The sequence below is a fragment of the Achroia grisella genome, unplaced genomic scaffold (assembly GCF_030625045.1).
Source record: "Achroia grisella isolate CSIRO2021 unplaced genomic scaffold, CSIRO_AGI_Agris_v1 utg1668, whole genome shotgun sequence".
Taxonomy (NCBI): Eukaryota; Metazoa; Arthropoda; class Insecta; order Lepidoptera; family Pyralidae; genus Achroia; species Achroia grisella.
Window position 1 is genome coordinate 1241275 of NW_026712668.1, and position 13936 is coordinate 1255210.

Consider the following 13936-nt stretch of genomic DNA (forward strand, 5'->3'; position numbering starts at 1 on the left):
CTCGACCATATTTTAGGGAGCCCAATGACCCGGCCCACCACGCCGCCACAAGTCTGGACATTTTAGTGAGCATGACTACTCAAAACACTAGACTACGTCAAAGCTACTTACAATTGCCATCTGATAGTTATAGTATTCACATTTTACATAAGAATGCATGCGGCAATCAATACAAAAACCGCTACGCTTTCATATTTCTAAAATCAATCAATTAAATCAAGAAAGCAATGAGAAAATTAAATTATAACGTTGTATGCTAATAAACTAATTATTTACTTGATATGTTGTCGTCTATGAATTCGTCTATCCTGTAATATATATATATTTCGTAAATACATATATATGTAGGATTTGAAACTTGGCGGTATGAACGAATGGGAACGAATGAGTATGAATGAATGGAAACAGAGGAGCAAATGGATAGAAACGAAAGAGTGAATGGATGGAGAAAGGAATGAATGGAAAAAGAGGATGGGCATCGCTCTCTTCCTCGTAGACTGCCATATAGTTAGGTCGTTTCATGTATCATAGTAAATGTTTTTTTTTTGTAATTTAAATAAAAGGAGTTCTATAAAATAATCATCCTGTTATTCGCGAATCCTCATTCCCACAATTTTGGGGGCTCGTCCGGGATAGAGGATCAAAGATTACTTGGATGTTAACGGATTTTTATGGAAGACGGAAGTACCCGAATTGCGGCGCGGTACAGACGGTGACGCGGACGAAGAATACGAATGTCGAGGTGGACACGTCGTATTTAAAGATTATATTAAATTACAAAAAGAATGTCTAAAGACGAAAATAAGATGGAACGTGCATTTCGCGAGGCGGCGTGGCATCCAGTTGAAACTTTACCGGTATTCAACGGGACCGATAAGACTATAACGGCGGCGAGGTGGGCGCAGGAGATAGAAGAGAACGCGGAAATATTTGGTTGGAGTGCTACACAGCAATTAATTTTGGCGAGGAGATCGTTAGCCGGAAACGCATTACTATGGTTAAAGTCGGAGAAACCATTCAAAACTTATGACGACTTAAAATGTGCTATTATGAAGGAGTTTCCTGATAGCATAAATTTGAAAGAGCTGCACGAAATCTTATCCAACAGGAAAAAAAGGAAAAAACGAAAGTTGTTATGAATATATGCTGATAATGAAGGAGTTGGGCAAGCGCGGCAAGTTACCTGATTATTGTGTTATTCAGTACATAACAGACGGTATTATAGATGATGAGATAAACAAGGTCATGTTGTACGGGGTCACTACCTATGCCTCGTTAAAAGAAAAATTAGTGATATACGAATCCATGAAGAAAAAGATGTACGTAACTACAAGAGAAAGAAAACCCATAGTAACGAAAGAGCATTACAGAGACAGCAGAAAATGCTACAAATGTGGTGAAAATGGTCATATTGCGACAACATGTTCGAAAGGAGTTAAGTGTTACAAATGTCATTCATACGGCCATATTTCGTCGAACTGCAGAGCTGCATTTGTCGAAAGAAATTCAAATACGATTGGGAATGACAATAAGTGCATCTCAATCACTTCACCTACGACGGGAGCGGAAGACCGACCGGAACGACGATCAATGTGTGTGAACGGTGTGAACATAGACGCGAACATAGAAAATGGCGACGTGCGTAGTGGCAGCAATGTTGACAGTGGTGACAGATGTCATTCGCTCGGGAACTGTCAATTTGAAACCGTCATGAATACGAAGCGAAATAGTTCAATCAAAACATTGGAGATAAATGGCGTAATAATCGAATGTTTAATTGATTCGGGGAGTGACGTAAATCTGGTGTCGGCAGATGTATTTTTCGAACTAAATGTGAGTGCCTATAATAAAGAAAAGATAGTGTTGCACGGACTGGGATTGTCGACTGTTTACTCTATAGGAAAATTTCAAACAGTACTAAAAATTGATGATTGTTATTTTGAATTATTGTTTTATATTGTACCAACAAATGCAATGCCTTACAAAGTGATCCTAGGTCAACCATTTTTGGAAAATGCGGTAGTTATTTTCGATAAAGGTGTGGTAAATGTAGTTTCGAGGAATGTGCATTGTTTGTTTACAGATGACAAACCGGTTAGTTATGTACCAAATCCTCAGATTATGGAGACAGCTCAGCTTATAGTGGATCAATATAAGCCCTTACAAACCAAGGAGGCACCATTTGAAATGCAGATTATCCTGAACGACGATGTGCCGGTGGCACAGCGGCCGCGTAGACTAGCCTATAAGGAACAAGAAGCAGTTGATAAACAAATTGGTGAGTGGTTACAAAATGGTATTATTAAACCTAGCTTTTCAGAGTATGCAAGCCCATTAGTATTAGTTAGAAAAAAAGATGGTAGTATAAGAGTCTGTGTTGATTACCGTAAAATAAATAAAAAAATTGTTAGGGATGAGTTTCCTCTACCAATCATTGAAGATCATTTAGATAAACTTTCTGGATACACGGTTTTTAGTAAATTGGATCTCAAAGACGTTTTTTTTCATCTCAAAATAAATAGTAACTGTACAAAGTATACATCTTTTGTGACACAGAATGGTCAATATGAGTTTATGAGAGCACCTTTTGGTTTGTCCATATGTCCGAATTATTTCACACGTTTTATCACTATTATTTTCAGAGAGCTTATAGCAAAGGGGTTTCTATTAATTTTTATTGACGACTTAATAATATTATCAAACACATATGATGAAGCCATAGATCGACTTCGTGAAGTTTTAAAATTAGCTTCTGAATATGGATTACATATAAATTGGAGAAAAAGTGACTTATTGACTAAAAAGGTGGAATATCTTGGTTATGAAATTGAAAATGGAGAAATAAAACCGTGTAGAGACAAAGTTGAAGCAGTTTTAAAGTATCCGCAACCTAAGTCGGTAAAACAGATTCAAAGTTTCATTGGATTGACATCCTATTTTAGAAAATTTATTGAAGGGTATGCTTCTATAGCACGACCATTAACAGACTTATTAAAGAAGAATAATGATTTTATTTTCAGTGAAAAACAGGAAATTGCATTCAAATTGTTAAAGAAGTTGTTGTCTGAAAATCCAGTATTAAAATTATATAACCCAGGACTCGATACCGAATTGCATACAGATGCATCTATCATGGCTTATTCAGCAATATTATTTCAAAAGGATTCTAATGATGGGAGTTTACACCCTGTGTACTACCTAAGTCGTAAAACCTCAGATGCAGAGCAGAAATACACAAGTTATGAGCTGGAGGCATTAGCCATAATAGAGGGTGTTAAAAAATTCAGGAAATATTTACTTGGCATAAAATTTAAGATTGTTACTGATTGCTTAGCATTTGAAATGACATTAAAAAAGAAGGATTTATCAACTAGAGTTGCAAGATGGGTATTGTTATTACAAGAGTATGATTATGAGGTGGAGCATAGAAAAGGGAATCAGATGCGGCATGTTGATGCTCTTAGTCGCAATCCTTATGTTACTGTTGTTACCAGAGGGTTACATGATCAAATCAGGAGAGCACAGGAACTAGATGAGGGTATAAAGGCGATTTCAGATATAATTAAGGAGAGGCCTTACAAAGATTATTATGAACAGAATGGAATCATATACAAGGGTGATCAAGGACAAATACTTATTCCCAAGGGATTAGAAATGGAAATTATTAAAACAATTCACTCGAATGGTCATTTTGGCAAGAAAAAGATGTTAGAAATGTTAAATGTAGATTATTATATAAAAGATTTATCTTCTAAAATAGATAACTTCCTTGTAACCTGCGTACCATGTTTGTTGGCAACGAAGAAAGAAGGAAAACAAGAAGGTTTTCTTAATTCCATAGAGAAGGGCATTATCCCACTTAGTACATTGCATATTGATCACATAGGACCACTCTCAGAGACTTCAAAATTGTATAATTATATTTTAATAATTGTAGACGCATTTACAAAGTTTGTTTGGCTCTTTCCAGTGAAGACAACTACTACTAAGGAGACATTAAGTAAGTTACTTATTCATCAGAAGACTTTTGGAAACCCAGATCGAATTATATCAGATAGAGGAACGGCTTTTACTAGCAAGGAGTTTGATGACTATTGTAAAGATGAGAATATCCAACATATTGTTATCACCACTGGAGTACCCAGAGGAAATGGGCAGGTAGAAAGGATTCATCGTACTTTGGTGTCAGTCTTAACGAAACTGTGCATAGAGGATAAAAGTCAGTGGTATAAGCATGTGAGTAGAGTTCAAAGGGCTCTAAATAGTACTTATCAAAGAAGTATAGGAACCAGTCCTTATGAGTTAATGGTGGGTGTAAAAATGAAACAAAAAGAGGATTTAAATATTTTTAGTTTATTACTAGAAGAAAGTAGAGACGAATTTGTGACAAATAGAGAAGAAACGAGGGAACAGGCTAAGATACAAATTTTAAAAGTACAAGATGAAAATCGGCGAAATTATAACAAAAAACGCAAGGAAAGCCTTAAACATAATATTGGTGACTATGTAGTAATCAAGAGAACCCAATTTGGTACTAATATGAAATTAAAGCAAAGGTATTTAGGACCTTATAAAGTTGTTAAAGTCAATGGCAGAGACCGCTATGATGTACTGAAGGTCGATATTGCTTCTGAGGGACCTATGAGGACGTCCACTTCAGCAGACTATATGAAGAGGTGGCCAGAGGTTAGTTCTTGAAACTCATTTACTTACCAAATTATTGTAATTTTCAAATTAAGTTGATGGCTGACCTTGTGAGGCATTAGTATTAGCTTATGGTGAAGATAAAGGATTATTTGATTGTACCTATTTTAGTACTTAGTTTATATTGTATTTGATTATAGGAGTATAGGTACTGTACCAGTTGTATTTTTTTCTTTGTGTATTATTATTATTTTTTGTACTGTGTAATATGTTAAAGTTGTGTAACTATGTTATAAGAAGGGTCATGTTTTAATTTAAGGTGTTTAGTTGTATTTTCATTCTATATTTTGCTTTAGTGTGTAGTAGGTGTGTATGAAAAGAGTGTGTTAGAAGAATTGTAGAGTGAAAGACGGACCCTGAGGTCAGGCTCCAATGCAGGATGGCCGAGTTGTAGGATTTGAAACTTGGCGGTATGAACGAATGGGAACGAATGAGTATGAATGAATGGAAACAGAGGAGCAAATGGATAGAAACGAAAGAGTGAATGGATGGAGAAAGGAATGAATGGAAAAAGAGGATGGGCATCGCTCTCTTCCTCGTAGACTGCCATATAGTTAGGTCGTTTCATGTATCATAGTAAATGTTTTTTTTTTGTAATTTAAATAAAAGGAGTTCTATAAAATAATCATCCTGTTATTCGCGAATCCTCATTCCCACATATATATATATATATATTTGGAAATACATACATATTATACATATAAAAGATGCAGACCGATACGAACAATTATAATAATGAAGACAATTATTTCTACCGTGCAAGAATTCGAACCAGCGACTATTAGAAGTAAAGCGGTGTAAACCTCTAGACCACCGTGGTTGTCGACGTCTAATAGCGCAACTGTCGCTTTAACGGTTGTTAAAAAGAAGAAAAAGAAAAGATAAAGGGTATTTATAAATCGTTAGTGCCACATCCAACAATGTATAACTGAGACAAAATAAATATGATTAAACAGAAATACTTATTCATTTGGATATCTAGGCCATATCTACATGTAGGCCCTAAGCAGCCGACTTTGTTCACGTGGAATTTAACGTTATTTTTCTAAAATAAAAGTAGCCTAAGTTACTTCTTATCTTACCTTAGCTACCTGCCAATAAAAGTCCCGTCAAAATTGTTGCAGCCATTTCAGAGATTGGACGGCATAAACAGACAGCGCAACTATTTCTTTAAAAGTTATTGAAAAGAAAAAAAAGAAAAGATAAAGGGTATTTATAAATCGTTAGTGCCACATCCTATAATGTATAACTGAGACAAAATAAAAATATGATTAGCCGGAACAGACAGACAAACAGATAAAACTTATAAAAAATGTTATTTTGGTGTATGTACCGTATTTATGTTCACATGCATGTAGTAAAAACGGTTATTTCAATATTACAAACAGACACTGCAATTTTATTTATATGTATATGTATAGATTAATAAATTTGCTATTAATAAGTCGTGTTAGTAATGGACAGACAGACGTACTTACCAGATCGTGAGTGTAGATAACGCATGACGGCTGCACTCGGCCAGACTAGTTACTATCAATTTTCTATCGCAGAACATACAACTTTGTATTTAATTTCATCGTATTGCGATCCCTATTTGGCTTTATAATGTATTTAAAAATCTATACATATAAATAAAAATTCAGTGTCTGTTTGTAGTCAAAAATGTATATAAAGTTAAACAAAACAACAACGATGGTACATGCGTGACGTTCCAAATTTATATTTTATAATTTCATTTTTAAATGTATTATATGGCTATTTGCGATCGCAAACACATGGGTACTATCAGTTGGGCCGTATGCTTGTTTACTACCTACGTAGTATAAAAAGAACGTACATGACATTATCAATTGCTTCTTCTTTATCCCATCTATAGTATTTGTGGTCGGCGTAATATGTTTTTCTCTTCCATTCATCTCTGTTCGCAGTCATCTCGTTATTTACTCCCTTTCTTACCATATCATCTTTCACACAGTCCATCCATCTCTTTTTCGGCCTTCCTCTGCCCTTATAACCATCCACATTCATATGTAATGTCTCCTTACTTTCTTCAAAATATATAATTCCCAAATCGATACAAACAATTATAGGAAAGAATACAAATGTTTGTACTGTGCGAGGAATCGAATCTGCTACCATTTGAAGCAAAGCATGCTAAACCGCTAGTCCACCGATGCCGTGATATGCGTATTTGTGTTTATTTGTGTATTAAAATTTTATAATTGAGAGTAAACCAGTGGTAGTGAATTTTTTTTTCGGATTACTCCAATACTGTTGACCGCAGCTGGCCTTTACAGCTTCACAGGACGATAGGGGGCGAGTGCAGATGGCACTCCAAACCTGCAGAAGGACTTATAGAGCGGCTGAAGGCCAACTCCCGCCTGACGGATACTTTACTCTGAGACCACCACTAGGGGTTCGATTCTCGGCCCCGTTTGAATTCGACGGGGAATCGATCGAAGGGTGGGAAGGATGGTAGTGAAAACAACCTAAAGTTATGTATCCAAATATTTGGGACACACGCGAGGGTGTTACGAGGGGACCTGTGGTAGTGGCGGCTTCAGCTGACTGCCACTGTTAATCCGTCGTCCATGTAAACCTTATCTTATTTGTTTTTATAATTACACGCAACCGAAACGAAGGGGTTACACAAATTCCGCAATTGTGATAACTTGATAAGATATTTTATACTTCTCTTTTATATACTATGATACTCTAATGACCTTTTATACACCTCACTCGATTTAGGTAATCGAATCGTCACTTTATTCGATTAGCTGAATCGAATAAAACTTTCACTGTCAAAAATCAAATACAATTCAAATTTCTACTATCTTTGTATCTAATTTACATTAGTAAAACAAAGCTTTAAAAAAATAAAATAATAGTTCCAATTACTGAATTATTATTTTATTTTATTCAGTTCGACCACTGTTATTTGATACTAGCTGTGCCCGCAGTTTCATTTGCGTGAAATTTATAGCCTATATGTTATTTTGCTGTATAAGCTATATTATAATAAAGATTCATCAAAATCCGTTCAGTAGTTTTTGCGTGAAAAAGTAACAAACATTTATCCCCATCCATCCATCTACACTCACAAACTTTAGCGTTTATAATATTAATAAGATATATAAATTAATATTTTTATTTCACTTTGTTGGATTACGAATCCATATAAATTAATATATAAAAGAGAGAGCGGACTGTAAATAATAATAATAATAATAATAATAATAATAATTTATTTGCTTAAAAAACACAGTATAAAGAAAATAATTAATATAATAAAGAAAATAATTAATGGAAAAGGAAGTAAAAATACGATTTCACTTCCTTATACGATTATGATTGGAAGAAAGTCTTCCACACTCCGAACACCCCAAAGTAAGCAATGTAACACCAAACTTACTCACCTTTGCTCAGGAACGTCCCGATGTGTAGTACTGTTTAGTGGCCACGCACTCTACAGTGTATATTTTCATCAAAAACAATTATATTGTGTTAAATAATTCCTTAATTAATTATCTTGTTTTATATAGATAAAAATACGGAGCGTCCTTTTAATTCTAGTCCTTATTTTCAATTGTTTTTTTATTCTTTTTTGAAATTTAAGTGGCCACATGTTTTTATATGTGGCCAGTATTACCGAGCGCCCTTTGCTCCAGTAAGCAAGCCGGTGATACAACCTGCTTCGGAATACGGAACACACTTCGACTTTCAACAAGGCATCCAACTTACTAATATTATAAATGTCAAAGTAGGGATATTTCTTACGCTTTCACGCAAAAACTACTAAACCGATCATCGTGAAATTTTGTACACATGTTCTTGGAGGTATTACAATTAACATAAGTTACTTTTATTAAAAAACAAAGATTTAAAAAAAAAATTTCGCTATAAAGTATATCCATCATATTGATTCATTTCTATTGTAACGGTTTCCGATATTTATTTAATGGGTTCAATACGAGCGAAGCCACGGTTAAAAGCTAGTTTAACATATTAGACGGCGTCAGTTCCTTAGCACACCGCCTTACTTCCGATGGTTACCAGTTCGATTACCTTAGTTACAAAGTGTGCTTAACTAAGACTATTATAAAATAATGTAATTTAAGTGTAACTATAAATTAATTACTTAACGCTTCTACTGGGTATTATATTAATACCTAATTAGGCATATAAATCATAAATTTATTGTTTTAATACCGATTTTATAGTTAATAAAGTGAAAAATTTACGAGCATCCTTCTAAAGTGCCATTAACGCGTTCTGGATAATTAAATATTCGGTTTAAGCCTCAAAGGCAGTTAGTATGCTTATGTTAAAATTCCAGAAGACTTTATACAAAGTCGTTAGGTTGGGTACCTCTGTCTTATTTAATTTTATTCTATAATTTTATAGCATAGGGGACAAACGAGCTTGCGGCTCACTTGATGGTATGTGTGTATCGCCGCCCATGAGCCGCAATTAGGGAAATTGCAAGTGTGTTGCCGGTTATTTCTTTACTAAAATAAGTATAATTTCTAAAAAAAAAAAAAGGTAGACTCCGTTAGTCCTTATAACTTTAGCTTTCTGTAAGTGAAAGTCCCGTCAAAATCGGTTCAGCCGTTTCAGAGATTAGCAAGACCAACATGTAGACAGAAATACAATCTTTGACGGAGGTACCGTATATACTTTTGTATGCATTTATTTATTTATTGACAAATCTAAACTTACAGCTTCTCAATATGCTCACTTAGAATAAATGATAAAAAAATATGATATATTAATAATTACAAAAAAAGAAATATATTAGAACAATAACATATGGTTTATAATATATAATCCATTGCCATTAAACTAAACTTCATTAAGTCACATGTAACCAGATTTAACTGGACTCTAAGAGAAACACGAGCGAATAAGACAAGTGTTGCGTACGTCAGCAAGGGATCAAAGATCTTGGCCTGTCTAGAACTGCAGTAACTTTTATACTAGAACGTGTATCTAAAGATGCACTAGCAGGCTCCTACCAGATATGACTGGACAGGGAGAGAAACACAATCGGCGAGGGTGAGTGTTGATGTACGTCGGCAAGGGATCAAAGATCTTGGCCTGTCTAGAACTGCAGTAACTTTTATACTAGAACGTGTATCTAAAGCTGCACTAGCAGGCTCCTACCAGATTTGACTGGACAGGGAGAGAAACACAATCGGCGAGGGTGAGTGTTGATGTACGTCGGCAAGGGATCAAAGATCTTGGCCTGTCTAGAACTGCAGTAAGTTCTATACTAGAACGTGTATCTAAAGCTGCACTAGCAGGCTTCTACCAGATTTGGCTGGTCAGGGAGAGAAACATGAGCGGTTAAGGTGAGTGTTGACGTACCTACGTCGGCAAGGGAACAAATATCTTGGCCTGTCTAGATCTGCAGTACTTTTATACTAGAACGCGTATCTAAAGCTGCACTAGCAGGCTCCTACCAGATTTGGCTGGACAGGGAGAGAAACACAATCGGCGAGGGTGAGTGTTGATGTACGTCGGCAAGGGATCAAAGATCTTGGCCTGTCTAGAACTGCAGTAAGTTCTATACTAGAACGTGTATCTAAAGCTGCACTAGCAGGCTCCTACCAGATTTGGCTGGACAGGGAGAGAAACACAATCGGCGAGGGTGAGTGTTGATGTACGTCGGCAAGGGATCAAAGATCTTGGCCTGTCTAGAACTGCAGTAACTTTTATACTAGAACGTGTATCTAAAGCTGCACTAGCAGGCTTCTACCAGATTTGACTGGGCAGGGAAACACGAGCGAATAAGATAAGTGTTGCGTACGTCAGCAAGGGATCAAAGATCTTGGCCTGTCTAGAACTGCAGTAAGTTCTACACTAGAACGTGTATCTAAAGCTGCACTAGCAGGCTCCTACCAGATTTGGCTGGACAGGGAGAGAAACACAATCGGCGAGGGTGAGTGTTGATGTACGTCGGCAAGGGATCAAAGATCTTGGCCTGTCTAGAACTGCAGTAACTTTTATACTAGAACGTGTATCTAAAGCTGCACTAGCAGGCTTCTACCAGATTTGACTGGGCAGGGAAACACGAGCGAATAAGATAAGTGTTGCGTACGTCAGCAAGGGATCAAAGATCTTGGCCTGTCTAGAACTGCAGTAAGTTCTACACTAGAACGTGTATCTAAAGCTGCACTAGCAGGCTCCTACCAGATTTGGCTGGACAGGGAGAGAAACACGAGCGGTTAAGGTGAGTGCTGACGTCGGCAAAGGGACCCTTAAACCTACACCCGGGTCACAAGTCCCGGGAACTGCTCGGAGTTTCCCTCCCTGCCATACGATGGCATGAAGTTGGTCTCTATTTCATTCTTTTAAGACTGCATTTGAAGGGGACTGGAAAACACTGTATTAGTAATCATTACATAGTATAAAATAAAGTCGCTGTCGCTGTCTGTCCGTCCCCATGTATGCTTAAATCTTTAAAACTACGCAACGGATTTTGAAGCGGTTTTTTTTAATGGATAGAGGGATTCAAGGCGAAGGTATATATTTATAATACATGTGCGAAGCCGGGGCTAGTAACTAGTATTAGATAAAATGTTTTTAAATTGAATGAATAAGAAACATATATAAAAACTATATCCGCTAGGCGCATGTAGTGGAATTAATTCACCATAAATAACAATGTAATGGTTGTAACAGTAAACAGTAAATATTTTATGGCCCGTAATGAGACCACCGCAATGATTGTTACAATGTATGTTACATTGTAATGTTTGTAATACTCGGGTGCTCTTATACTTATGGCTTCGCACGCACTTGTAGCGTTTATGGTGTAGTGGGTTACATTAAACGATTCAGGTCCTGGGTTCTATTCTTTAATTTTAATAATGCAAATTAAATTCCTTTTATTGTGTACGGTTTATAGCATAGTGGGTTACTTTAAATGAACCAGATCCTGGGTTCTATTCTCTAACATTAATAACACTAAATTAAATATTTTATATCTTAAATATTATAAATGTGTATATATACAAACGAATGTTTGTTTGTCTGTTTTAAGTAAGAGTGTGACATGAAATAGGCCATCTGTTATCTTAAAAAAATCGAACAAAGACAATAAGTCAAATACTGAAAAAAATATTTACAAGCAATTATTTTTCATTTAGCATTCATTCTGGATATTTCTACATTTTACTCATGCGTCAAGAATTGCACTATCAAATACGAAAAGGTTTTTTTAAATGTAACTGGTGGTTATTGAGATTAGAGCGTTCAAACAAACAAACAAAGTAGTAAACTTTATATGCCTATTAGTATAGATTTAAATTACCAGCTTATGCAAATTCCTGCCCTTATATTCGAGCTAACTTTGTTAGTTTATTATTAAAACCGGCTATTCGAGTATCATTCTAAACTTTATTAGAAAATTCTTTACTGTAAACATGCATTAAGTTTTAGTAATGCTTATAAAAGCTTATAAAAGTTTATATTTAATCGAGTCAATTACAATAACACTGCATAATAATCCAGGAATCGTAAGTTACTTAAATAAAGAAATTCAAATTGAGAATTGAAAGAGAAGAAAGAATAACAGGGTCAAAGCTAGTTTAAGAATAGATTCGGCAGTCTAGCTGTTTAGGACCGTCTTACTATTCAGATATGATTCATCATCATCATCATCATCTCAGCCCGGAAGACGTCCACTGCTGGACATAGGCCTCCTCCAAAGATCTCCACGACGATCGGTCCTGCGCTGCTCGCATCCAATGCCTTCCAGCGATCTTGACCAGATCGTCGGTCCACCTTGCTGTATGGTTGGTCGCAGGTTTTGTTCTCGCTACAAACAATTATACAAATAAATAAACAATTATATTCATGGGATTTTTTTTTTCAGTATTATACGATACGTTCTTATCTGTTAGGTAGGACTTTTTAGAGATAACAACACCCCATTTTGGTCCTTCTTGCCCTGACAATAAAATCTATTTTGTGCTATAAACAGGTTTATATAGATACATAAAATTGGTCCATATCTCGATTTCAGAAACACAAGTTATGAAGGACAGACAAAGTTACACTACATGAATTATATTTTTCTTATTGTTTTTTTTTTATATTCACACAGCGCCATCTACTAACAAGCTATGCAGAGCTTGTGTTATACTAGAAATCTGTAATATATAAATACATACATATTTTTTTAAATACATACATAACATACTATACATAGATAACAGTAATACTCATCAATACAAATGTTTTAATCATGTTCTAAACTGCGACCATCAAACATAAAGCAGACTGCAAAACATCTAGACCACCAGCCGTTCAAAGTATTTGAACCAATATAACTTTACAAACACCGACCAATATTTGCCAAATCACTGATGCCAAAACATTACAAACATTTATTATAAATGTTAGGACACACACGTGGACGAGAAGCATCGATTCTTTTGACTGTATCCAACACAACATCAAATAACACAATGAGCACAACAAGCAAGTCATCATGACGGTCTGTACAAACCAATAAAACTGCATTAACTTGAGCCACTGTGCTTAGCTTAAATCTGTGCTGACAAATTGCTATTGGCGGCGCTGTGGTTTAGCGGTAATAGTATACCTTTCCGGTCCAGGGTTCGATTCCTTACACATATAAATGAATATGATTGTTTATTATTTGTAACGGTCTGGATATTTTCTATGTACAAAAATATCTATGTATTTATGTATATCAGTTGTCTAGTACATATACACAAGCCCCGATTATCTTGGGTCTAGATGGCGCTGTATTATTTGTATAGAGTAATTACTATTAATATTTACAAAACATATGATAGAGTAGATTTTATTATCACAGGATATTGATTTAGTAGTGATAGCAATTAGCAATAGCAATTGCGTAAGGTTTTACAACGAAATACCAGAGTCTGTTATAAATCTGCCAGAAAAAAGATTTAAATGTCATATAAAACACTTCCTTTGCAAAAAAGCTTACTATAAAATTGAAGAATTCGTTAACGATAATAATGTTTTTATAGAAAAACTTAAAATCCATAGCACTGAGAATATTATCTGATTACACTAATAATGAGTGCGTAGCGATTTCTATGTTGATTATCGCATGCCTCTTACTTGTTATATTGTAATTATTATATAAAAAAAACATCTATTAAAAAGAGCAACACACAAGTTTCTTGCTCATTCTTCTTGTGATGAATCTGCATTCCGAATAAATCAAATA

General features: G+C 35.4%; 1 protein-coding gene across 1 annotated transcript; it reads left to right on the plus strand.

The window, feature by feature from the left end:
* Positions 1–785: 785 nt before the first annotated feature.
* On the plus strand, positions 786–3052 carry LOC131841411 (uncharacterized). The gene is made up of 3 exons (XM_059189727.1): positions 786–973; positions 1086–2590; positions 3021–3052. The coding sequence occupies exons 1-3, from the start codon at positions 786–788 to the stop codon at positions 3050–3052; spliced, it is 1725 nt and encodes a 574-aa protein (XP_059045710.1).
* The last annotated feature ends 10884 nt before the right edge of the window (positions 3053–13936 follow it).

What these genes read in the sequence shown, in the direction of transcription:
- LOC131841411 (XM_059189727.1), top strand. Translation starts at nt 786, where the DNA reads ATGTCTAAAGACGAAAATAAGATGGAACGTGCATTTCGCGAGGCGGCG. An exon ending in TTAATTTTGGCGAGGAGATC is followed by an intron (nt 974 to 1,085) that starts GTTAGCCGGAAA and finishes AATTTGAAAGAG; the next exon opens with CTGCACGAAATCTTATCCAA. An exon ending in GTTTATGAGAGCACCTTTTG is followed by an intron (nt 2,591 to 3,020) that starts GTTTGTCCATAT and finishes TTTTATTTTCAG; the next exon opens with TGAAAAACAGGAAATTGCAT.